Here is a 24252-nt window from a genome sequence, read left to right on the forward strand (position 1 = left end):
GTGCTTTACAGGACACATATGTGTTACAAAATTACCTTTCCATGATGAAAAGAAAATAGCGCAATTGTATAATGCGAGCCACATTTTAAGCAGGAAATATTCTGATATATCTTCACGTCGACCCGAAACCTAATAATGTTTCGGAATCGCTCGTAAAAACACTCCAGAGTTCATGCATATTTTTAGGTGTTTGGATTGAAAACGTATAACACAAAATAAACCGCAACAAAAACGAAAAAAGAAAAAAGAATAGAGCAATATTTTGGTTGTGAGACTCATTTTGAGTAAGGATCAATTCCGAAACAATTTTGTTTTGAGTTAAATTTTTTTGTTTGTTTTTGTTTTGTAAGTGCCCCGGTCGATGTTTGCATCGCTTAATAAAGTACGCCGAGTGGGTCTTTCTAACAGCACGACATGTCGCTCTACACTCGGAAAACAAAGTGAGCATTGTGACACGGAACCGAAAAGATTACTACGGGAAACCCAAGGGAAGGACAAGTCCTTTTAGATGAAGTCACTTTCTTCTCGTGAAGGACAAGTCCTTCTAGGTGAAGACTCTTACTCCTCGTGAAGGACTTTCCTGTTGTGTGCGTGTCTGCTTCGTATATTATTCTCCGAATGCCCAGATGAAAGTTGATTGAAAACAGCTGCGACCGCGTGCGCTGTGCTCCCGACGCGGTCTAAATTGGAGAGGACGCCGAGATAGTTCCAAAAAAATAAAGAATATCAGACGGCAGGGGAGCTAGAGGTTGAATGTCATATTACGCGATTCATTGAAGCAAGAAAGCCTCTTTCATTTCGGATTATGTCACAACGCATTCACGAGAGACATATTTGCTTCTCCAAGAAGAGTCTGCGGCAGCAACAATTTTTCATTTTCCACTTTTTTTTTTCGCAAATATATATATTTTTTTAATGAAACTTTGCAGTTTTGTTACAAAAAAAAAAAAGAGAGAATTTGGGGCATTTTTTTTAAGTGGTGCCCTATTTGAGGAAGTTGCGACCGTGTTTTCGTGTTACTAGTCTTATATTTAAATGCGCCGATTGAAAATATACCTATTGTCCTACAGCGTTTCCTAAACAAAACCCCGCGGACTTAGACCACCGTATGTATAATGTGCTCGGGCGGTCTTTTTCATCCTTCCGTCATTGTGGACTCCGCGCGGGTTATTATGCGTGTCCTATTTCACTATCTGTCCTTTGTCGACTGATCGATACGATTGCTCTCGTTTCGCTGCACTTAATAGGCGTTCCAGTTCTGGCAACCGACGTCTTGTCACGTGGGGTGACCAAACAAACGAGGTCAAGTCGTTTCGCGCTAACTCCAGCAGTCAAGACCCCATTGATCGCTAAACACTAAAATATTTTTGCACGTTATCATTCGTACTAGAATAATGCATTAGCTCCGATTTTGTGGGAACTATACAACCACTAGATTATTCTACTCTCCATAGTACCGACACTTCAGCCATGGATGGATAGATGCATGCTAACCAGAGCCGTATATGTAGAGAGTTTGATCAATGGGAGGCACGGACACAGCCAGGGCGTGCACCAGACTCGGAAAGAGGGCTTGGCATGCTCTCTTGACCAACCAGAAGCCGAAAAGAATCGCCTAGCGGTGGTAGCGAGAAACAGTTCTGACCAAAGGTCTATGTTCGTAAATGGTTTTAATAAGCGCGTAAGATTGAAGTGTAGTAACTATTTGTGGTTGAAAATAGGGTGCACGTGTTGTTTTGATCATGATCATGCAGAAAGATGTAAGAAACGAATGCGCCGCTCAACTCTGTTCTGCTCGGACAGAGTGTGACCGCTCGGACGGCAGATTCCCGGCCCTCGGCGCTTGGCGTACGGATTATGTCGATCGCTCCGCTAGTCGCACTCCTCAATCATCATTTTGGATGAGCGTGATTAAAACATCACGTGTACCATATTTTCAGTCATCGAGAGTTACTCTATTGCAGTTATCAGGTTTGTTTCTCGCGACCACCACGAGGGTATTATTTCCGGCTTCTGGTTGGTCACATTCGAATTTCTGAAGACACCCTGGAACACGCCCAGCCCACTTTCAGCCAATGGCGCCTCCTCATTTGTCTCCTATACCTCCCAACGAATGGCCAAAATCTCTACATATACGGCTCTGATGCTAACGGCTGCACCCTTTCTAACGCGCGGTAGCTTGCGCCACCTAGCCACCTTGGTGCTTAAACTTTGCGTTGTCGGTTCCGTGAAGCTTCATCTGAAATCGCAGGAAACAATGTTCCGTCCTATATAAATATTCAAAGCCCGCTACAGAACAAAAAAACGATATCGCCTGAGCTTCTTGACGCGGCATCTGAAGCTCAGCAAGTCGCATTTTCGAATCGCATCAATCGCCGATAGGTAATTTTCAGAACGCCATCAAGCAACATTGGCGATCGCCATTTCTCGGATAGGCGCGAAGCTTGCGGATGGACCCGACGCCTCGCGGAACGCTGACTCTGCACTCGCTTTCGATCCGAGCGGAGTCGAGTTCACGCCGAATCCTCACGCTTCCCTCGTGTCTACAATAGGCGCTCATGGCTCCTTTACACTTGCGGATTCGGATTCGCGAGCGCATCCTCGCGAGCGGATCCGCGCAGGCGGAAAGTGGATTTTGGAGCCGGGTGATAAAATCAACTCGTCGCTGGCGGAAAATATCGATCAGTCCGGGACCCATATCCAAAATTTCGGCAAGTGACCAGTCGATTTCGCCACACGGCTCCAAAATCCACTTTCCGCCCGCGCGGATCCGCTCGCGATTCCGCAAATGTAAACGCGCCATTAGAGTAACTGTCCAAACAACGATGGACTCAGAGGAGAGACTAATCTCACTGTCATGGTTCATTGGAAGGAAGAACGTGAAGGACGAAGTGACGGGTGCGCAAAAAGGTGGGTGAAGAGCACGAGCCGCGACGTTCGGCAGCTGCTTCAAGGATCTGACCGGCTGTGTCCCGGTATCGACGACCTGAACCAGAACCCGCCGTTACGCACGGTGTGAAGGGAACAGCGGAGGCATGAGCATCTACGCCATCTCAACACCGTCCCTGGACTGAGCGTCCACAGAAGCCAGGAACCAAGCCTCGTCACGACATATGCCGGTGAATCTCTAGGACGATAGCCCCGTAGTTCGAACTGCGCATTTCTTTCTTGTGACTTTACTTGTATTCTTCTTACAGTTTTTTTTTTTCCTTCCATACTGATATTTCTTTTGTTTGTGCAAATATATGCCCTGTTTTTTTTTCTAACTCTCTGTCTCCCGACCCTTTTCTTACCAACCCCGGACGAGCCTGTGACAATTTGGCGAGCCTGCCAGGATGGCGCGGCCCATTACATCCTAGTTCGTTTCCCGGGAGGTGAGAGAGGAGACGGAGATTTGAGACTGGTGCATTACTATGGAGCTCGATAGAATAATCGCGGCAGCTAAGGAATTGGGGTATACTGGGGACGAGTTAAAAAAATGGGTTGATGAGGAAAGAGCGGGTAGTAGAGCTGAGAGAGCTCAAGAGCGCGATAACGCTAGGGAGGACCGTGAGGCGGCTCAAAGAATGTTAGCGGCCGAAAGCGCTAAGTTAGATAAGGAACGAGAGGTCCTGCAGTTAAGGATTGCGGCCAGTGAAGGGCGAGGTGAAGGTGCCGCAAATTCGGAAAGCGGCCGCGGGGAAGAGGCAGGCCGAGGGAGTCACGGAAGTCCCCACAAACTGATTCCACAGTTCAATGAACGAAGGGACGATCTAGATGCCTATTTGCAGCGCTTTGAGCGTACCGCAACAGGGCTGGGTTGGCCAGTGGAGAAGTGGGCCACGACTTTAGGCTTATGTTTGACCGGAGAGGCGCTGACGGTGGTCGGCCGACTGACACCCGAAGATGCTCTAGACTACGCCAAGGTCAAACTGGCGCTGTTCCAGCGATTTCGTTACACTAAAGAAGGATACCGCGAGAGGTTTCGCGACGCCAAACCCGAGGACGGCGAAACGATGAGACAATTTGCTGCTCGACTGGCAGGGTACTTTGATAGATGGCTCGAGATAGCGGGAGTTGAGAAAACGTTCGAATCACTGCGAGACAATATCCTAGTGGAACAATTTCTGTTGACATGCTCGAGCAAGCTGACGGTCTTCCTGAGAGAGCGCGACTGTCAGAGGCTGGATGACGTAGCAGCTAAAGCTGACCTCTTCTTGGAGGCCCAGGTGCAGCATAGCACGGGTAAGCAAAAGCGAGAGGAGGTGACAAAAAGGCAAGACGCCGGAAACGAAGATAAACACGCAAGGGGTGGTCTCCGAAAGAGTATCCGCTGCTTCCTTTGTGGGAAGATTGGGCACAAGGCAGAAAACTGCAGAAGTAATGGCCAAGCTATGAGGTCACTGGCATGTTGGAATTGCGGCCGTAGTGGTCACAAGGCAGAGAACTGCAAGGGAAGGCAGAGCGAGAAACATCAGGCGTCGTGCTTGTACACGGTGCCAACAGATAATTGCGAAAACGCCGACGATTCCTACGTCACCCTGGATAATGGTGACAAGATCCCAGTAGTGAATGCGGTCATGGGGAGAGCCCCGAAATTTCTGTCGGAGAACATGCCGGTAGTGGAAGGACGACTGGGAAAACACAAGATAACGGTGTTAAGGGACACTGGCTGCAACACCGTGGTTGTTCGCAAAGAACTAGTCCCTCAAGAGAACCTAACTGGAAAGTCGAGTCCAGTGTTTTTATTAGATCGAACAGTTCGGTACCTGCCGGAGGCGGTTATTCTGATACGAACGCCCTACTACACGGGAAAGGTAACGGCGAAGTGCGTCAGTAACCCCCTATACGACTTGACACTGAGAAACATACCGCAAATGCGTGAGGCTAATGACCCTGACCCAGAATGGGAAAGGAACAATGAAGGCAATCTCGGCGACTGCCTAGACAAGCCGAAGGAGAGATACGAAACGTGTTCGAACGCCATCGGAGTCAACGTGGGCTGTCGCAGAGCAATGGAAGCAGCCAAGAGCATCGACGAGCTCCCGGATGAGAAACCAGCCGTAGTTGCGTCCGCGAGCGAGGGGAGAGAAGCTGGAAGACCAATAGGAAAACTAGAACGCCCTCTGAAAGTCGCGCAGGGATCAGTAACCGACATAACAGCCGAGGAACTCGGAAAGCAGCAGAAAGAGGACGCTACTCTTACGAAGTGTTTCAACGATGTAGGGAAGACAACGAAGAAACACAATTCCAGGACAAGGATTCAGTTTCTGCTGAAGAACGACCTTCTATACAGGAGCGTCGTATACTCATCCGGCAGAAGATTAGAACAACTGGTTCTCCCAAAAAGGTTCAGGGCCGCTGCTGTAACTATGGCACATGACAGCGTTATGTCCGGACACCAGGGGGCGAAGAACACCCTCAATCTGGTGGCGGAAGAATTCTTTTGGCCATGTATGCAAAGCGAAATCAAAAGGTACGTTCGTTCGTGTGACGTGTGCAAACGCACCGTACCCAAAGGCAAGGTGGGCAAGGCCCCCTTAGGAAGCATGCCAATCATCGAGACACCTTTTCAAAGAGTCGCGATAGATATCATCGGTCCTATAGTGCCTATCGCAAGCTCGGGGAATAGGTATATTCTTACAATGGTTGACATGGCCACGAGGTATCCTGACGCAGTAGCGTTGAAGAGCATTGGGTCCCAGCAGGTAGCCGAGGCGTTGGTTCAGATGTTCACGCGGTATGGAGTACCGGCAGAGATCCTTAGCGATCGCGGCACCAACTTTACCTCTGAGCTAATGAGAGAGGTGAGCCGGCTTCTATCGATGAAGCAACTCTTAACCACTCCCTATCATCCCATCAGCAACGGCCTGGTCGAGAGGTTTAATGGCACCATCAAGCAGATGCTAAGGAGGATGTGCAAAGAAAGACCAAAGGATTGGGATAGATATCTCCCAGCGTTGCTTTTCGCCTACAGAGAGGTGCCCCAGGCTAGCCTCAGGTTCTCGCCATTTGAAGTGTTATATGGGAGAAGAGTACGAGTACCACTGGCCATCCTCAAGGAGTTGTGGTCGAACGAAGCCCTGAAGGAAGACATGAAGACGGCATATGGATACATCTTGGAACTAAGGGAAAAACTAGAGGAAACATGCAAGCTGGCGCACGTGTGCCTGCATGAAGCAAGGGAGAAGTATAAGCAATACTACGACAGGAAGAGCTGCAACCGAAATATGAAGCAAGGAGACCTGGCGCTCATTCTGCTCCCCACCGATCTGAACAAGATGATCATGCAATGGAAAGGTCCCTTCCCCGTAGTCGCAAGAAAGAATGATGTGGATTACGAGTTAGACGTAGGAGGCAAGAAAAAGGTGTTTCACATCAATATGCTGAAAAGATATGAAGAAAGAGAAGGAAGTCAACAAGGTAGACAACATTGCGGTATGGTAATGGATTCTCAAGAGAAAGATGAAGTCGCAAGCGAGCTAAGTTTTGAAGATACAGAGGGAATTCCTACGCCAAGCTGGACGAGGCAGCAAGGATGGGAAGACGTCAACATAAACGAACACTTGGAATCCCAAAAGCGTGATGAGGTACGAGAGCTGATTGAGGACTTCAAAGATATATTTTCGAACCTTCCAGGCAGGACGAGTCTGCTGACCTGTGACCTTCAACTGACTACGTCCCGACCAATACATGTGAAGCAGTACCCACTGCCGCTGTCGGTTCAGGAAACAGTCGAGCAAGAAATCGACGAGATGTTAGAGCTGGACGTGATTGAGAGATGTAACTCATCATACAACGCGCCAGTGGTAATGGTAAAGAAAAAAGACGGGTCAAACAGGTTTTGCATTGACTACAGGAGGCTCAATGACGTGACCAAGCCCGATGCGGAACCAATACCACGGATCGACGTCACGTTTGCTAAGGCGGGACAGAAGCGCTTCTTCTCGAAGCTTGATGTAGCAAAAGGGTACTGGCAGATACCTATGAAAGAAGAGGCCAAGGAAAAGACTGCCTTCTCTTCGACGAGTGGGCTTTACCAAATCAAGGTCATGCCCTTTGGTTTAAGAACGGCTTCTGCGACATTCACGAAACTGATGCGAAAATTGTTAGACGGCATCCCAGATGCACACCACTACATCGACGACATCCTGATCGCCACAAACTCGTGGAGAGAGCACGTTGATACGCTTCGCTGCATTTTTAGGCGCCTGCGCGAGGCTAATATTACCGTAAAGCCAAAGAAATGTGAAGTGGGCTTTAAGGAGATCAGCTTTCTGGGACACGAGATCGGAATGGGAAGGATATCACCGGACCCTAAGATCATTGAACGGATTCAAGACGTACCAAGACCGCGAACGAAGCGACAAGTAAGATCGTTCCTTGGACTCACGGGGTTCTACCGCGAGTTCGTAGAGGACTATGCGGGTCTTGCCGCGCCGTTAGTAGACCTCACCAGAAAAGGAGCCCGCAATGAGGTTGAATGGGGGCCGGAGCAAGAGGAGGCCTTCAATGAACTAAAGACCAAGCTGGGACGTCCTCCCATCTTGCTGGCGCCAGACCCCGAGAAGGAGTTCGTGCTAAGGACAGACGCGTCTGACGCGAGTCTGGGTGCAGTGATGCTTCAAGAAAAGGATGGAATGCTACATCCCGTGGCGTACGCCAGTAGAGAGCTCAGCACCGCAGAAAGGAACTACGCAACGATAGAAAAGGAATGTCTGGCATTGGTATGGGCCGTTGCCAGATTTAGGTTGCTTCTGTACGGCAGAACTTTTCGAGTTCAGACCGACCACCAACCACTGGAATTCCTAAACAAAGCTAAGCATACAAATAGGCGAGTGATGAGGTGGAGTATGGCTTTGCAAGATCATAGCTTTCACGTGGAATACATAAAGGGCAGGGATAACGTGGGAGCAGACTTTCTTAGCCGCATTTAGACGGTTATTTTTCTTTTAAACTGATATTTCTGTTAGGGATAACTAGTCGAGACCCCGAAGAGGATGGGTTCTCTTAATGTATATATCTTTTTGTGTTGTATGTGTGCCAATGTCTTTTGTTAGACTTAAGACGGGGCCTTTGCATATGTATGTGGCTACAGTGAGTTCTCACAAAAGAAATCCTTGATTTGAATGTGGATGAAGAGGGCCCTCCGGCCAAGTGTGGTGCGGTGCAACCGGACGTCGTTTTAAGGTCATCGAGAAGGTCGTGTCGTGAAAGTGTCGTGTAGGAGAATTGTGGGGGTGGCTTGTGCTCGGTGACGTCAAGATGGAGTTCTCGGAAGTACCAGGCATCAAGAAAGAAAAGTTTATGTTATAAACTTCTTGAAGTTGGGGGGTGTCATGGTTCATTGGAAGGAAGAACGTGAAGGACGAAGTGACGGGTGCGAAAAAAGGTGGGTGAAGAGCACGAGCCGCGACGTTCGGCAGCTGCTTCAAGGATCTGACCGGCTGTGTCCCGGTATCGACGACCTGAACCAGAACCCGCCGTTACGCACGGTGTGAAGGGAACAGCGGAGGCATGAGCATCTACGCCATCTCAACACCGTCCCTGGACTGAGCGTCCACAGAAGCCAGGAACCAAGCCTCGTCACGACATATGCCGGTGAATCTCTAGGACGATAGCCCCGTAGTTCGAACTGCGCATTTCTTTCTTGTGACTCTACTTGTATTCTTCTTACAGTTTTTTTTTTCCTTCCATACTGATATTTCTTTTGTTTGTGCAAATATATGCCCTGTTTTTTTTTTCTAACTCTCTGTCTCCCGACCCTTTTCTTACCAACCCCGGACGAGCCTGTGACACTCACCAAGAGTTGCACGACGTCAAAGCTGGCGCGGTGCATTCTGGTACCTGTAGTTCTCTCGTTTTGCGGCCGCGTCAGTGCCTGTTTTTTTTTTTTTTTTCAGCGCTTGGAAATTTTCGGGTTGGCTCGAGACTTTTAACAGGGTGTTTACTCGGGGTTTTCAATGGGTACGGTTCCAACTGTTGTGTGCCAGGGCGCAAAAAAGGCAGCACCAGGCAAAAAGGCATCGGGCTTCATGTCTTCCCGAAAGAAATCAGCATCCAAAAATATTGGTTAAGAAAGATAAACAGAGTCGGATAGCGCTTGTATCGCGATTTGCTTTATAACTTTTATCTACCTCATCGCACGTTCATTGAAAAGTGCCAAATTACAGGGCACGAGGCATAATAGGGAGTGCCGATGTGTTCCGTAATTTTGAATCTCCCTGAGCAATCGCTACGTAGCTGTCTCCGCATTCTTTTGCTGCGGCCGTTTTAAAAACAGCTTTTGCTCAGTTTATTTTGGTGTTTATAACTCTTATGGCGACGACATGTTTCAAGCACAAATGTGTTTTAAAAGAACAGGGCGATCACTGAAAAATAGCAGTGATTCCCGATATGCATCGCTTGAAACGAGACCCACTTTCTCAAATGCAGACTTAAAAAAAAAGTGAAAACACCACATAGCTCTATTTAGAAGTGCAACACTTACCATCAAAAAGGCAGAAAAAGAACATCACCCACCTTGTGATGGTCTATTATGCCACAATTTGGTTAACACCATTCGGGACCGCAGCAAAATGCTCCCGGACGACTGCTAAAGGTCGGAGCTCGCGCAAACAAAAAAAAAAAAAAAAAATTGAATATAAATTTTACACGAAAACTCATCTCCACCCAACGTTCCTAGGTTTCTAATGTGTTGTTTCTTTTTGATATACGCGATTTGTTACTGCACGTCAGGCATGGTCTTTCTGTAGATGGTCTCTTGTTTGTGTGCAGGCTTCCCCCCCGCAGTTGATCTGCACCCAGTCAAACAGGCTCTAGGCCAGAGTGAAACTACTTTTATAAAACTATCGCTGCCGAGAAAGTCTATTTAGCGTTTCTTACTTCATTATCAATTAAATGTTATACCCGAGACTGAGCACTAGCTCCGTTTTCCACCTACACACTCGATGCTGTTAAGCGGGGCTGCACAGAGCTGATGGTCCCTCAAATTTTCGTGTTCTTTGCCATTGAAGTAAATGTTCACTTGTTTACAATTTCATTGAGACGTCTGAGCAGCCAGAGTGCTCAAATAATAGGTTTTTTTTTTCCCCGCGGTCGCAGTGAAGAAGTAATTAGTTGTTAGTTGCTTCTACGGGTAGCTTAGTCTGGGGGCCTGAAGGTGGCGACATTGTTACACAGTGTAGATGTCAAATTTCACCGAGTGATACGCGACCGCACGCCGGTACGATGCTCATCCAGATTGAAGCGGGCGGGGGCGGGATTGAACCCAGGCCTCAGTGGGATCACCGCGTGAACGCGTTCACGAAAACTACGAAGCAGACGACGAAGCGATTCGAAAGCGATAAGACGACTGCAACCGCTTTTCTGCGCTGGCTGACGAACTAAGGCATCGAATAAACGTGTCCATATATGCAAGATACCGTCCGTATCGGTAGGCCACACCTAATGTATTACACACTTAAGGTAAGTCGCATATTTGAAAATGCAAGAGCTGTATTTGATCTTGACGTGATGTTGTGGAATGAGGTTGGCCATTTGAAACCGAAACATAGTAGCCAACGAGTTCTCAAGATGCTTTGCGCAGTTTTACACCGTTAGGATCGCTTCAATTTTGGAAAATCTTTATTAGTGCGCTACATTTTTACAAAGAAAGTCACCAACCGCCGGTGACTGCTTAAAACATTAAAACAAAAAGCTGGCTTTTTTGTTTTGTCGTAATCTGCGCGTCTCCTAACTAAACATCGATAAAACACTTTATTTCCTGGTTTTAGTTTGACCTCATATATGTTGAACAATATAAATCAACGGTGCAATGATTTTAGTGCTTTCATTAAATGCCGCTTAGGATTACTCCTTCCCGTTAATAATCTACGAAGCCAACAATATTTCTTTTTTCTTTCCACACAATAGCGGTCGCAGAAAAAGAAAAAAAAAAAGAATGGACAAAAAGTAGCAGCGTTTGCCCCCTCAATTTTCAGCCAGAGCGAGGGGTCACGCGATCTGGTGCAGCTTATGCGCCGCCAATGTTCACCCAAACAAGTGCTGTGGTTGGCAAAGCACGGGGGACATGTTGAGTCCCAGGCATTGTTAGGGTTCGGCTATCTAATTGAATGTGTCGAGGCATTGATTGACACTAACCTAAATCGAGTGCCCGAGAAATGCCCGGGTTCAGTATACTATAAGCCGCATTTTGATATCGTCACCCTAGGTTCTACCCAAGCACGCATCAACACGTCCATACCTATGACTACGTCATCAGGTTTTGCGAAGGAGAGATAGAAAGAAAAAAGTCAGTTTTGATCCCTGAAATATGCACCTCAACAAAGAAGCTTCTTAGTCAGGGGTGTTGCGCGCGAGTATGCCTGGGTTATACTAGTGCCAGTAAGCTTGAGCAAAGGAGAAACATGCAACTTAAATATTGTAGCACGGCCCCTTCAAATCATAGGAAGGAATTTTGTTACGACTCTCGGAGCTATCACGATTTTTGTTTTTTGCATTGTGTCAGTTACGTGGCAAACACAGGTGTAATGTATTACCAGATTAATGATCAACAGTCTCAGTCCCACGTAATTCCTATTTTAACTGACGTTGATATCCAGCAGGCTCGTAAAACAACTACTCCTACAAATAGATATAAAAAAAAAAAATTCTATTTGTCTTTGCCAATCAGCGCCAATCTTATTACAACTGTAGTGTTTGAGGGGCATTGAAGTTAAATTTGAGTTCGTAGCTGATGATGAATAATCGTTAATAGCATCGTTCTAAATCTGCTGACACATTAATGCGTTCGTAACGGGATTCAGAGCGGCAAAAGCTAGTGAAGCATCGTGTTAAAACCACGCATTTCCTCAGGACAATATCCTGTTGGAAAAAGCATATTAATTTTTCTTCAAAGATTTCATTCTTTATTGGTTTTTGATGATGCTCCTCATTTTTTACAGTAATTTCTCGAAAGATAGCATCCGTCAAAAACCAAACGGGGTGAATAAAAAAAAAAAAAAAGGGGGACATAACTTTTGATGTTTTTCAAGAAGAATTTCTCGCGATATTACGGTCATTAAAAATCCATTCTTATCGTATTAACATTCAAATATTCACAGACCAAACGAAACACATAGTAATATCCAACGCTAAGGTCTCTAAGTAGGTTCTATCATCATCTGGCACTTAACAATACGACATTAAAATGTGTTGTTTGTGATGTGATGTTCCTAGAAAAATGTCCTGTACTTCGAGAAACCCGTCGCATGTTCGTTATTTTTAAACGACGCGTATTTTGTAAACGTATCAAACTCTGATAATGAAATATTTACGCTGCTCTTTAAACTTACAATTCACTCAAAATCAATGCGGTTACTTGATCTCACCTATGACCTGACCTAATAAAACTTCAAAATATATAGCTCTCCCCTCCCCCCTCCCCCCCCCCCCCCCCCCCCCGTTTCCTCGACGATTTACTGCCAAACAAACGCAAGTGCGCTCTCCGTTTCAGTTGCTCACGCGATGTTTTCTAAAACATCACAGGTCTTTTTTAGAAATAATTTTGACGCTGTTTATTTCAAAAAGAAGAGACACTATCTTTAACTACTTTGGCTCCATTATGCTATCGCGTGAAGATATACTGTACACGGCTTAATTTTTTGCGAAGATACACTTTTCGCAAATCTCGGGACCTGAAAAATTTCTCGAAGCATCGATAACGCGAATATACCAATCACCACACGGTAACAAATACATAGGATATCTCCAAATCACAACATCTTGTGTCTTCGAAAAAATGATATGAAATGCACACTTCGAAAAAGTCGCGAAATAACGGGCCCGCGAAAATGAAGTCGTAAACCGCATTTCGGGAAAACGAAGGTTCTCCCGGTTGCGATCGAGACGTTGCCTTCTATTGCAATAGACCCTTCTCGAAACCCCATGAAGCACCACTGGCAGTCGCCATTCCTTGGGTACGAAGACTGTGATTGGATCCGAGTCTTTACCGAACGCTTACGCAGCCTTCGTATCCAATACGCGTTCAGATTGCAAGCCCAAACAATGGCGGACTCGGATAAGTAGCGCAGCAGCCACCAGAGGGCGCGCACTTTTCAAAAGGGTTTAGAGGAGATAATTGTTAGGAATACTCAGACGGATTTGAGGTAGACAACGCGAAATAAGCGATTCGGACAAGAGCTGGTCGAAAGTGTGGAATCAAATAAGATGGAAACGAAGACGCAAACTTAAGAGCTGGTGGGATGATGGCGTAAAAAAGGCAATAGAGGAGCGCCAAGAAGCTTCCAGAGCACAGCTATTCCAAGTGCAATAAAGAACCGGAAACTAAAGATAAAAAAAAAAAGTGGGATAGATTTATTAGATGTCGACGGGAGGCATCCTGCTTGAATAATAAAAAGATTCAGAGGGAGGGGTAAATAAAAATAAAAGTAAATTAAAAGTGAATAAAAAAAGATAGAGAGGCAGCCAAGGAGTTTTGGAATCACGCAAACTCACCAAGTCATAAAACAAAGTCAGAGCAGGAGTTTATTGTCATACCTGAGGGTAATCAGCTTGAAGGGTAAAAGGCACTGGGAAATATAGGAACAATAATGACAGAGAAGATCAAGCACCAAGGATACATAGGAAAAGTCTCCTCAGTGAAGGATAGCTCAAGTACTTATGTTGAAGTTATAGGACAAAAATAATGGGAAAGAGCAGAACGGTGTTATCCAACGGGTACATCAATAGTTGCAGATGGTGTATCAATAAAGTTGATAAAACAGTTAAAACCCAAATCGAAGGAAGTGTTAGGGAAAGCAGTAGCATTATCATGAAAGGAACTGAACCGAAACATCGGAGGCTAAGCATTTTTTTTTTTCAAGCAGATAAAGAGAAGGCGCGTTTACGCATTTGTGACCTGTCTTTTTTATATATATATAAAACGCCTATATAATCCATCTCTCTCGGTTTTATCTTTCGCTTAAAAAAAACAAAAAAAATTGCATTCAGCATGCGCAGTTGGTCTCTTATCCGGATTCTGATATGACGTAAGTGTTATTTTTTTTTTTCCCCTTTGTAAACTCTCTTAATTCTGTCCGATGCTGACACGGCAGCAAAAGCACTCTGTTCTAAGAACCACGCAATGCATTACATGTGCCACCGATGTTGTATACGAAACACCACTAAGTTGTGAAAAAGTTTAATCGGGCAAACTGGAGGCTGCTTTAACGATGGAGCACGAGGGCATTATCTTTCTGTGCGCAACAACGCGGCAAAGGGGGGGGGGGGGGGGGGGGGGGGGGGGGGCACTTGCAGACCACTGCAGGAGATGCGCTGGCTGTAAACCTGTTTTAAATGCAACAAAGTTAAAAAAAGGCAAAAAATAAAGCTGACAGAGAGAGATTACAGAGAGTCGTTTTATATAAAGCCAGGTGAAAACCGCGCATGCGCGCGTTGCTTTTACAACTGCTTCAAAAATAAGTGACTTTTCTAGATGACTGCTTATAAGAGTGGTGATTGGTTGTGATGCAAGTTGGGCAAATGAGTGTGTGTATATAGGTGATGCAGGGCTCTAATAAAATCAGTTCAGAGATGCGCCTATCCTGTTGCCTTTGGGTCTTTATTGTCCTCGTTTTCTTGGCGCTTTTAACCTTTTAAATCAGTATGAACCAACTCGCCCAAACAGAAGTTTTAATGCAACGTATTTCTTCTACTACTCAGGGCTCTTTTCTTTTTCATCGTGTAAAGCAAGGTCCTACCATCACTTGCGTCGACCTCATCGCCATCTCGACTTGCCAAGCCCAGATCCTTCCTGTCTTACTTTGGAAGTGCAGGGCCTCTTCGATGTTGTGTAACCATCTTGGGGTCACACTAGAAGGTTGTGTAAAATTCTTAAATAGGTATCTTGGAAACAGGTCAGACTGTATTTGAACTGGCTCCGTGTCGTCGTTCAGGGAGGATCGGAAGAGCAGTATATGTCATTCGCCGTTACACGGAGTACAAGAAATTGGCGACACAATCTACAGAGTTTTGTGGCAAAGGGTGCGACTGAAGCTTCCATGAAGGGAGAGGAAAGCTGACAGATCCACTGACAACGTCACCGTTTTGTGAAGTACTACTCTTCCAGCGGAAGTCAAGGTTCTACAAAAAGGCCCAAAGTTCAGCATGAAGCCTTCTATGACGCGACCAGAGCTGCTCGCCATGGTTCGGAGATTTGAGGATCGTGTCGGAGAACAGAATAAGGAGCGTGTCATTGGTGATGTTGCGGACTCCTCAGAGACACTGTGAGTCATCCTGCTGGGGCGAAGCCTCCTTTTGAAGAAGTAGTAGGTGTTTAAAAAACAAAGTAGACTATCCTTTGTCTCGTCCGATAAAGAGAGCGCTTTCGTTGTTTTGGCATGATAGGATCATCTTTCTGTGTGAAACACCGGGTGGGGCATGGGCACTTTGCAGACCACTGCAGGAGATGTGCTGGCTGTAAACCTGTTTTGGATGAAACACACATGTTAAAAGGAAGCAAAGATAGAGCTGCAGGAGGGAGATTACAGAGGCGTTTTATATAAAAAGGACTGATGACAAATACGCTAGCGTGCCTTCTTTTTATATCTGCTTCAAAAATAAGTGACGATGGCTTCTGGCAAGAGTGGTGATTGGTTGTAATGCAAGTCGGGAAAATGAGTGTGTGCTTCGATGACGATAGTTACTAATAAAATCAGTTGAGAGTTAGCGCTTGTCTTGTCTTTGGGTCTTTATTGTCCTCGTTTTGTTCGCACTTTCAACCTTCTTATTCAGTATAAAACAACACACCTAAACCAAAGTTTTAAAACAGACTAAATTGGCCTTTGAAATTTACACATCGTTTAAAAAGAACAGTGCTAAAGAACCTGCCTTTGACAATCTTAGGGGGAGCTCTTTGTTGTTCGAGACGATGACGGGAGTGCTGAGGACTAACCGCCGAATTCAGAAACCTCACTCAAACTACACTCAAACTGAAGGGCCCCCCCCCCCCCCCCCCCTTCCTCGAGGAAGTGGAGGGGCCCTTCAGTTTGAGTGTAGTTTGAGTGAGGTTTCTGGAATTCGGCGGTAAGACACATAGGGCTAGATATCAGGAAATATAGATACGGTGTGTGGAGTTTGTGGAGAAGAGGAGGAGACGGCTCAGCACTTGATACTTTATTGTAAAGGGCTTCAGCTTGTAGTAGATGAAGATACGACTAATTTAAGAAATGCAGTGGGATTTCAAGACAGCGAGGGAAAAAGCCACGGGGAAGGTGGAGATAACCAGGAAGAAATTATCTGGCTAGTGGCATAGGTCGCGGGAAGGATGGATATTTTCTTATTCGCTTCCGTGCAGTCGGTTGCCTAAAGGCCCCTTCGGCAGATCGTAGCTTTTAGGAATAAATCTCTAGATATATAACTCTATGTTAAATAAAAGTTAGGAAAGAGGAAAACACTGGCTAGGTGGCGCAAGCCGCCGTCCGATTTCAAGGGTTTAGCCTTATCCATCCATCTATCCATCCATCGGAGGGTAGATTTGCAAAAGTCCGCGCCAACGCCTGCCAGCCATTGCTTGATCACGTACTCTGAGTGTGTATTAGACACGAGCGCTACGTCAGCGTTTGGCGAAGGCTCGGATCCAATCACGCGCTTTGTGTCCGAGCAATAGCGACAGCCAGTGTTGCCTCATGGACTTTTGAGAAGGGTCTATTGAAACGTTTGCCTGCTTTCATCCAATTTCTTTCTCTTCCGCGTTGAAGTTTTCTCGTCCTCCACTCGGCCTCAGGTGGTTTAAGAAAATGGTAAATCTACATCAACTTGCCTGCGCTATCCATGCTTCATTGTTTGAAGGTTGTTCAGCTTGACATTTAAGTCACGAGATCACAAAGCGCTGTTCTCTGAAAACTATTGTTCTTTCAACATGAATACATATAAAATAACTGGGGAGGGGAGCGCTCGCGATAACATCTAACTTCTTAGAAATTGCTGTGGGCGTTCTTCGTGCGATGTCAGACGACTCATCTTTTCACCGAGCAAAATTATTTTTCCTCATGAACAAGAAACCGGTATGATAATGCAGCGCCGGCAGGCCTTAAGACAGCACCGCATGCGGCTATCAGGATTTCTTGAGCTACGTGATCCCCTTGCGTTATTTTTCTTCGTTGCTCCCATGAATAATTTTTTTTGCTTATATATATGTATGTATGATGTTGCAATCGGAACTCGAGAGAGGTTGGGTATCACTTGTCAAAAACACGACGACGGATTTTGCGAACTATCTGCACTGCCCTCCAGTTTTGAGGTGTTTTCGTCTAATTTGGTGTAATTTTGGTCTCAAATTTAATACTTATTATGAGAAAGTTCTACACATAATATTATTCTTTAATATTTTATTCCGTAGGCGTATTTCTTAAAATCAATCACGAGCGCATTTTTTTCTTTTTGCCAGGCCTTTTAGCCATGGTCGCATGATCCCATCGAGATATTCCGCTTCCTCATTATATGGTTTACTGTTAATTCAAGAATGGCGAGAGATAAAACCAATGGCAATACAGATTACTCGAAAGCGGCTTTTCCCAACGTGAAGACTTTTTCCCCCTTTTAATCTCTAATATATTAAAATGAGCCAGTCTGGACGTTTGTCTCGGAGCACTTAAAATGAGTGCTGCGCGAAATATCTAACCACCTTTGTGCCGCACGAACAATGACCCAATAGTGCCCTAGAAGAACTGTCACTCTACGGAAAGAATTAGCGACAATACAAATTGGTCAAATACCAACAGCACAGGTGCTAGTGCTCATCTATTCTTCTTCTCAATGTCATCGCTCCCTGATATCAATTTCCCGGCATGCATTTCTTGCATATCTTAACATGTTGATTTGACTTGCTTATTTTCAAGCTCCGATCCCGTCACTTATTTTACAAAACAAAACAAAAACGATGGGCGAAGCGAAGGGAAGCGTGTGTGAATCGAAGATAACACTAAGGTGCATTCGTTTCCTGACTGTAGCGCGACGCACGCTCGGGACAACAGCTGATCAACCGTATGTAATAGGCCCTTTCCGAAATTCAGTGCCATCTGGTGGTTTGTAAAGCAGTTTAGGCTTTTCCATATCAATGGCGGAAATGAACTTGTATCGGCACCGTCACTTTTGCAAGTCAACGGCTCGCGAGGAATTGTTGAGTGAAAGTTCTTTCTAGATCACTTTCAGTTCGATGGTGACCAAGAACCTGCATTCAGAACAAAGCTCTAAACCACTCAAATGCCTCGAGAAATAGACCGATCTCACCAGCCAGTTTGAGTACGCCACCGCTGCCGCCATGCATCGTAGGAGCCACTGATCTCTATTGTAGTAGGCTGGATCGCGGACCGCGGCCTCGGCAGATGGGGCCGAGTGTCGCCACTGGCGGGCATTGATTGACACCAGCCAATGCATGGGACTCTAGGGGAAGAACGAGAAAGAGTGCCGTTTTCCTGGTTTCTAAGCTCTTGTCGGCATTGAGACTTTTTGGAAGCTTTTCGATAAGCCCGTCAAATGGCTTGCTTACAACCATTAAAACTGACAGCCTTCGCAGTTCTTATAAATAAATATTTTGTGACCGAGAGTGACTCCGCTGTAGTGCAGCTCAATGAGGCGAGAGTCACCTAGAGTTACCACGGAGAAGGGGGCGGTTTCGTTGAGTTGGGTTTAGCAGACGACAAGCTCGAAAGCTTTGTTACGTGGAATTTGCTCACTGCAGGAAAGCCGCTGTCGAGATGGAACTTCTTAGTCATTCATCAACTTCTGGGCTCCCCCGAGGACGGTTTCATTGGCGGCAAGTTCCTTTGTTTAGTCCACTACGACAGCAAGCTTGCCAGCTCAGTCGTATATGCTCCGGTACGTTTGATATATTTAATTGGCGTTCAAACGTTTGACAAATACCGATTCGATCTCCAAACATCCGACATAAGAATCGCAGCACACCAGAAAATACTCGCCTCCGAGCACAGCGTACATGCTTCAATATTCGTACTGTTGTGCGTTTCTCCCATAGACTTGCGTGTATTCCCTGGTGTCAAGCAATGGCCGCCGGTGGCGACACCGACGGGCTCCCGATCCGCGATCCAGCCTACTACAATAGAGATCAGTGGTAGGAGCTGTAGTCCTTTCTGCACGCGCGACAACCCCGCTGGAGGTCTGCGCGAGCAGAGCACGAGGCGGCGTGAGCTTTCTCGTTAACTGTAAGTTAACTGGCGTCTGCTTTCTATGAACTACAATTATGGCGGCGTCACGCATGCGTGGAACGCCCGGTGAGATCGATCTATTCTATACAACAAAGTGCTCTAAAGCCAATTGTGTGTCGCCCACAGATTGACTGAATCTGAGTTATTAGAAATAAATGCTTACGTAGCTCTTGTGTTCCATTCCTACGTCGCGTTGTACTGACCCCCCACATGTACAGGCATCGCATCATCCGCTTAGAAGCATCTTCAAAGTCTTCCTTTATCAGTCACTAGAAGGCCGCCATTGGTATGGCACAGATGCCGTTCCACGGATGATGATAGTGATCAAAGTGGCCAGACTGAATTTCGGAAAGTGTCTATACACTCGCAAAATTTACAGACTACAGCGGAGACAGGAGGCGCCATTTCAAGCTCTGTGCTGCATGAAAGTCCTTGTAGCAAACTTCACACTGACTTATTCGAGGGAGTAGGAGGAACATATATGCGATGCGCAGATACAATTTTTTTCCAGCTTTTTGACAATTGAAATAAGAAACGTGATACCAGATGCTGTTCTTTCTTAGCGCATTCCTTGGAAGTGTCCCGGATCGATCCAGTTGATAAAGCAACTTTAGTCACTAAACGGCCCAAGAAACGCAGAGCGTCGCGAGTTCCCAGGCACGTTATTTTCACTCCGCAGCCAATAAGATATCGACAGTCGGTAAAAACGCCGAAGATTGGATCACCAAACATAAAGCACGAACAAAGTAGGCCACGCCCCCGCATTTCTCAAGCTGTCAGCAATTATAGATTTTCTTGGATCGAAATAAACCGAGCCAAAGTGCGCCACAGTCATTTCTACATAAAGGTATCTTTCATTGAGTCTCGGAGGCCCGGTCGGCGTATCCGAGGAAGATTATCGAGACGAATGGGGCAGTCCCGTTTTCTTCGAACGCCGTCGTGTTCTCTTTTCCACGCACCGCATATTACAACGCCACTCAGAAACTTAGCAGCACTAAAATCGCATTAAAGGGGCCACGAAACGATTTCTTTATGGTGCCTTCATGCGCGCTTTGCTTAGGGTGGTGGCATCTCGCCATTTTGTCACACACGTTTATTTTTATTTTTTTGTTGAGAAGCGCGTGAAAGAGCGTGTTCCTGCACGCGCTTGTGGCGCTGACTGTGCTATGGCGACATTTTGTTTCCGTCGATTTCTTTGTATTTTGCCCGTGAGCGCGTGCTGTCGGCATCTGGTACTACATAGGGTGGCATCACCCTAAACAGAAGGACATTGAGGCACCCTAGTGGCATCTGGCCATTTTGTTCCACAGGTTTTTTTTCTCTTTTTTGTTGAGAAGCGCGTAAAAGAGCATGTCCCAGCACGCGTTTGTGGCGCTGACTGTGCTATGGCGACCTTTTGTTTTCGTCGATTTCTTTGTGTTTTTCCTGTTAGTGCTTGCTGTCGGCAACGGGCAATACAAAGGGTAGCCACACCCTAAACAGAATGACATCGAGGCACCCTAGATTTTTCAACTTCTTCCTCGATAGCTTTAATTCTCAACAAAAGCGCAAAATGAGAAATCACGTTGTCGTGACGTGCTTGGGCACCGGTGCGTTGACTCCAAGCTTCCAACGTCCTTTTAGAGCGCAGCTCATAGGCGCCCGTTTCCGGCTCGGGCGGCGTCGCCGTCGGTGTAACCGTAAGGTCACGTGACCCCCAGATCACGTGACCCCCCAAGTCACGTGACCTGGGGGGGGCACGTGACCTGGGGGTGATTCTATATTTTAGAGCACAGCTCTTAGGCGGCCGTTTCCGGCTTGAGCGGCAAGGAGGACAGCAGTAGGAGGGAGGTGGAGGAGGAGGAGGCGAGGGGAGGAAGTTAAAGGATGAGGAAGAAGTGAAGGAGAAGGAGGGGGTGGAGGAAGAGGATGGAGGGGAGGAGGAGTAGCAGGCAGGATCGCGAGGGAGGAGGAGGGAGGAGGAATATACCCTCCCCTCAGTACCCTTGCCTCCTTTTCCTCAAGAGCTGCGCTCCAATTCGGCGTTACAGGGAGTTGTAAACGGCTTTCATTTTTTAAGCACACCATGGACCGTGCCATTCGTAAGCGATGATAAGTGCCGTCACGGCACTCATTGGCCACGAACGCGTATTCAGATATTCGTTGAGGGACTGATTGTTGACGAGCGGATACGTCCGAGTAAAACAGTGCTCGTGTCCAATCCGTGAGCTGGGTATAGGCTGACGTGTTTTCGGCGCCGCGGATGTATCACAGTGAAAAGGCGGAAAGCTTTCGAAAGAAAAAAAGGTACGAAAGTGTCCGATATGTTTTCACATTTTTGTAACGAAAAGCAGGCTTTTGATTTTTTTTTTCCTTTCGGGCCACTAAACGATATGCGATTAGTAAGATTCCAATTTAAAATTATTTATCCCAGCCCAAAATTCATTTTATGACACCTTTAACTATTCGCACGTTCACGGAATTGGGGAGGGGGGGGGGGGGGGGGCGGGGGGGGGGGTATGCACTGCTTTACACTGGAACTGCGCCTCCACATTCTTGGTGTTACGATCGACTGTTTGGAGAACAAAAGCAAGCGGCGGTAGGTTGTCCGCGCCTTTCATTGCAACGCTGGAATTCCGCCGCCGATCAGCGAGCGGGACGGCACGAGTTCGTTGTGCACTTATTGCCCCTGTAGAAAAGTTCGTGCCGTGGGATGCTGGTAACGAAGATTGGCATCGCTGATAGTGTCAATCCAGAAGAAGGCGAACCTATACTTCGCGACTACAGAAATTTATAGGGGTCGCCACTATCGGTCAAGTAGGGCAGAGCCTCCGTACATAGTGAGAGTTTGGTGAATCGGAAAAAGAGGGGCAGAGCCAGGGCGTACACCAGGCGCAGAAAGAGACATATGCTCTATTACCAGAAACCGAAAAAAATTCCCGAGCCATGGTAGCGACAAACAAATTTAATAGGTGCGTAACAATTAAATGTAGTAACTCTTCGGGGTTGATTATATGGTTCACCGTTCACGTGATGTTTCGATTATGATCATGCAAAAAGATGTAAGAAGCGAATGGGCCGCTCGATCTCTGTTTTGCTCAGACGGAGTCTGACCGCTCGGACGGCGAATTCCCAGCCCTCGGCGCCTGGCGGACGGATGACATCGATCGTTTTGCTAGTCACGCACGCTTTGTATGTCTTCGATACCTTTATATATATATTCCACCACGATTTTGCATGGCCCTGATTGAAACATCACGTGCACGTTACTTTCAGTCACCGAGAGTTACCCCGAAGCATTTATAAATTTTGTTTCTCGCGACTACCACCACGGTATTATTCGCGGCCTCTGGCTAGCCACATTCGAATCTGTGAAGACGCCCTGAAACACGACAAACCCGCTTTCAGCCAATGGCGCCTCCTCATTTGCCTCCAACACTTTCGAATGAATGGCCAAACTCTTTCACTCCGTGCGACGCGACTGGCGCGCCGCCGCGCGGCCGGTACCGAAGGTAGGCAGCGAGGACCCCAGAGAAAACGAAACCGAAACCACGCCGCGTACGTTGGTACGCATTGAAGTCGGAGTGGTGCGGTTGCGCTGGGTTCACAGCATGAAGTGCTGCCTGTGCTGCGTCATTAAGTGCTTCAATAGTTATGCGTCGTATCTCGTGGAGACAAAGTTTCACAGTTTTTCACCTCGCCGATGTTTTGTGGGACAGCGACAACGATGGAGCCGTGCCGTACGACGTGAGAAATTTGGTCTCCCGATCATGTCTGCCACTGTGTCGGCACGGCTGACATATTCTACACTGCCGCTTTGCGCTCTGCGTTTGTTTTCGTACCAGTAACGCCTACATGTGTCAGCGCCGATGGGACGAACCCACACTCGCAGGTATGCAGTGCCAATTTTGTTGGAGGAATGCCCTCCAAAGAAGCTTCGTCCCCATCGTACGTGTCGATGATATTTCCGGACAAGTATGGCACGCAATCTGTACTTCATGAAGAAAGATTCGAAAGGTAAAAAAAGTGACAAATATAAATCTAAGGAAAACAACAATGAAACTCGGAATCAATGGAGAATCGACGTTTGAGTATGGAAGTTTATGTGGTGTGCTTTCTTTCTTGACCAGCCTCCTTTTGGTTGGGGAAACGCTGACACCCCGAGTTCTGTAGACAACATTTTTTTTTCTCGGCTTTAGAGACACCTATTGCAAAGTGGTTCGAACTGAAAGTATCGTCCACTGGTTCCTTCCTACCTGTAAAGTGTGCACCTCCCACGATGAGTGGTATTATCTGACAGCCTTTGACGGTCAAAGCCAGTTCCCATTTAGTTACGCCGCCCAAACTAAATTTCCACCTGGTTTCGCTATGCCAACTATTTTTGTTATAATAGGTGTTGTGCCAAGTGACGGTCATGTCAAAGTACCTGTGGGCCGAAAATCAGCACCTCGCACAACAGGTTATTACACAACAGCTGACCGCAAAAGCCCTTGGCGGCCAAACCGTGTGTTGGCCGACAACTTTGTTTTCTCGGCTTTGGAACCACCTTTCGTGAAGTTGTTTCAATTGGAAGTACAGTCCACTAGTCCCTTCCTACCTCTAAAGTCTCCACCTCCCCCGACCAGTGGTATTCTCTTGACAGCCTTTTCATGATCACAACCGGTTCCCATTGAGTTACGCCGCCCAAACCAAATTTTCACCTGGTTTCCCTATGCCACCTTTTTTTTTGTATAATAAGTGCTGTGTCATGTTACTGTCAAGTCCAAGCACCTGTGTGCCTAAATCTGCACTTTGCACAGCCCGCTATAACACAACATTTTGGGTCCAATATTGGATATCCCGTACAGCTTTATTTCTTTATTCGTTAGAAACATAAATTTCACACCTGCTGTCTTAAAGAAACTTGGCTCTCTTCGTGCACAAACTTAGTGAACCTCTTACTCGCCTCCAAATATCATCGTTCCAGCAGTCCTAGGTTTACAGCGACGAGCGAAATAAATTTCCCACTCAGAGCAATTAAGGTGGCGGCCGTCTTGTTTTTCGGAAAATTACTCCAACTCCTTTTTCGGCCGCAACTAGAGAAATTACC

At 46.6% G+C, this 24252-nt stretch overlaps 1 protein-coding gene across 1 annotated transcript in view; it reads left to right on the forward strand.

The window, feature by feature from the left end:
- Positions 1-2825: 2825 nt before the first annotated feature.
- Positions 2826-24252, forward strand: part of LOC120841133 — a 33963-nt gene continuing 12536 nt past the window's right edge. Inside the window, exons 1-2 of the mRNA XM_040211963.1 lie at positions 2826-2910; positions 3832-6794. Of these exons, the coding sequence (XP_040067897.1) occupies positions 2826-2910; positions 3832-6794 (3048 nt within the window). The remainder of the gene's footprint in view (positions 2911-3831; positions 6795-24252) is intronic.

The sequence above is a fragment of the Ixodes scapularis genome, unplaced genomic scaffold (genome assembly GCF_016920785.2).
Source record: "Ixodes scapularis isolate PalLabHiFi unplaced genomic scaffold, ASM1692078v2 PGA_scaffold0__279_contigs__length_252992795, whole genome shotgun sequence".
Taxonomy (NCBI): domain Eukaryota; kingdom Metazoa; phylum Arthropoda; class Arachnida; order Ixodida; family Ixodidae; genus Ixodes; species Ixodes scapularis.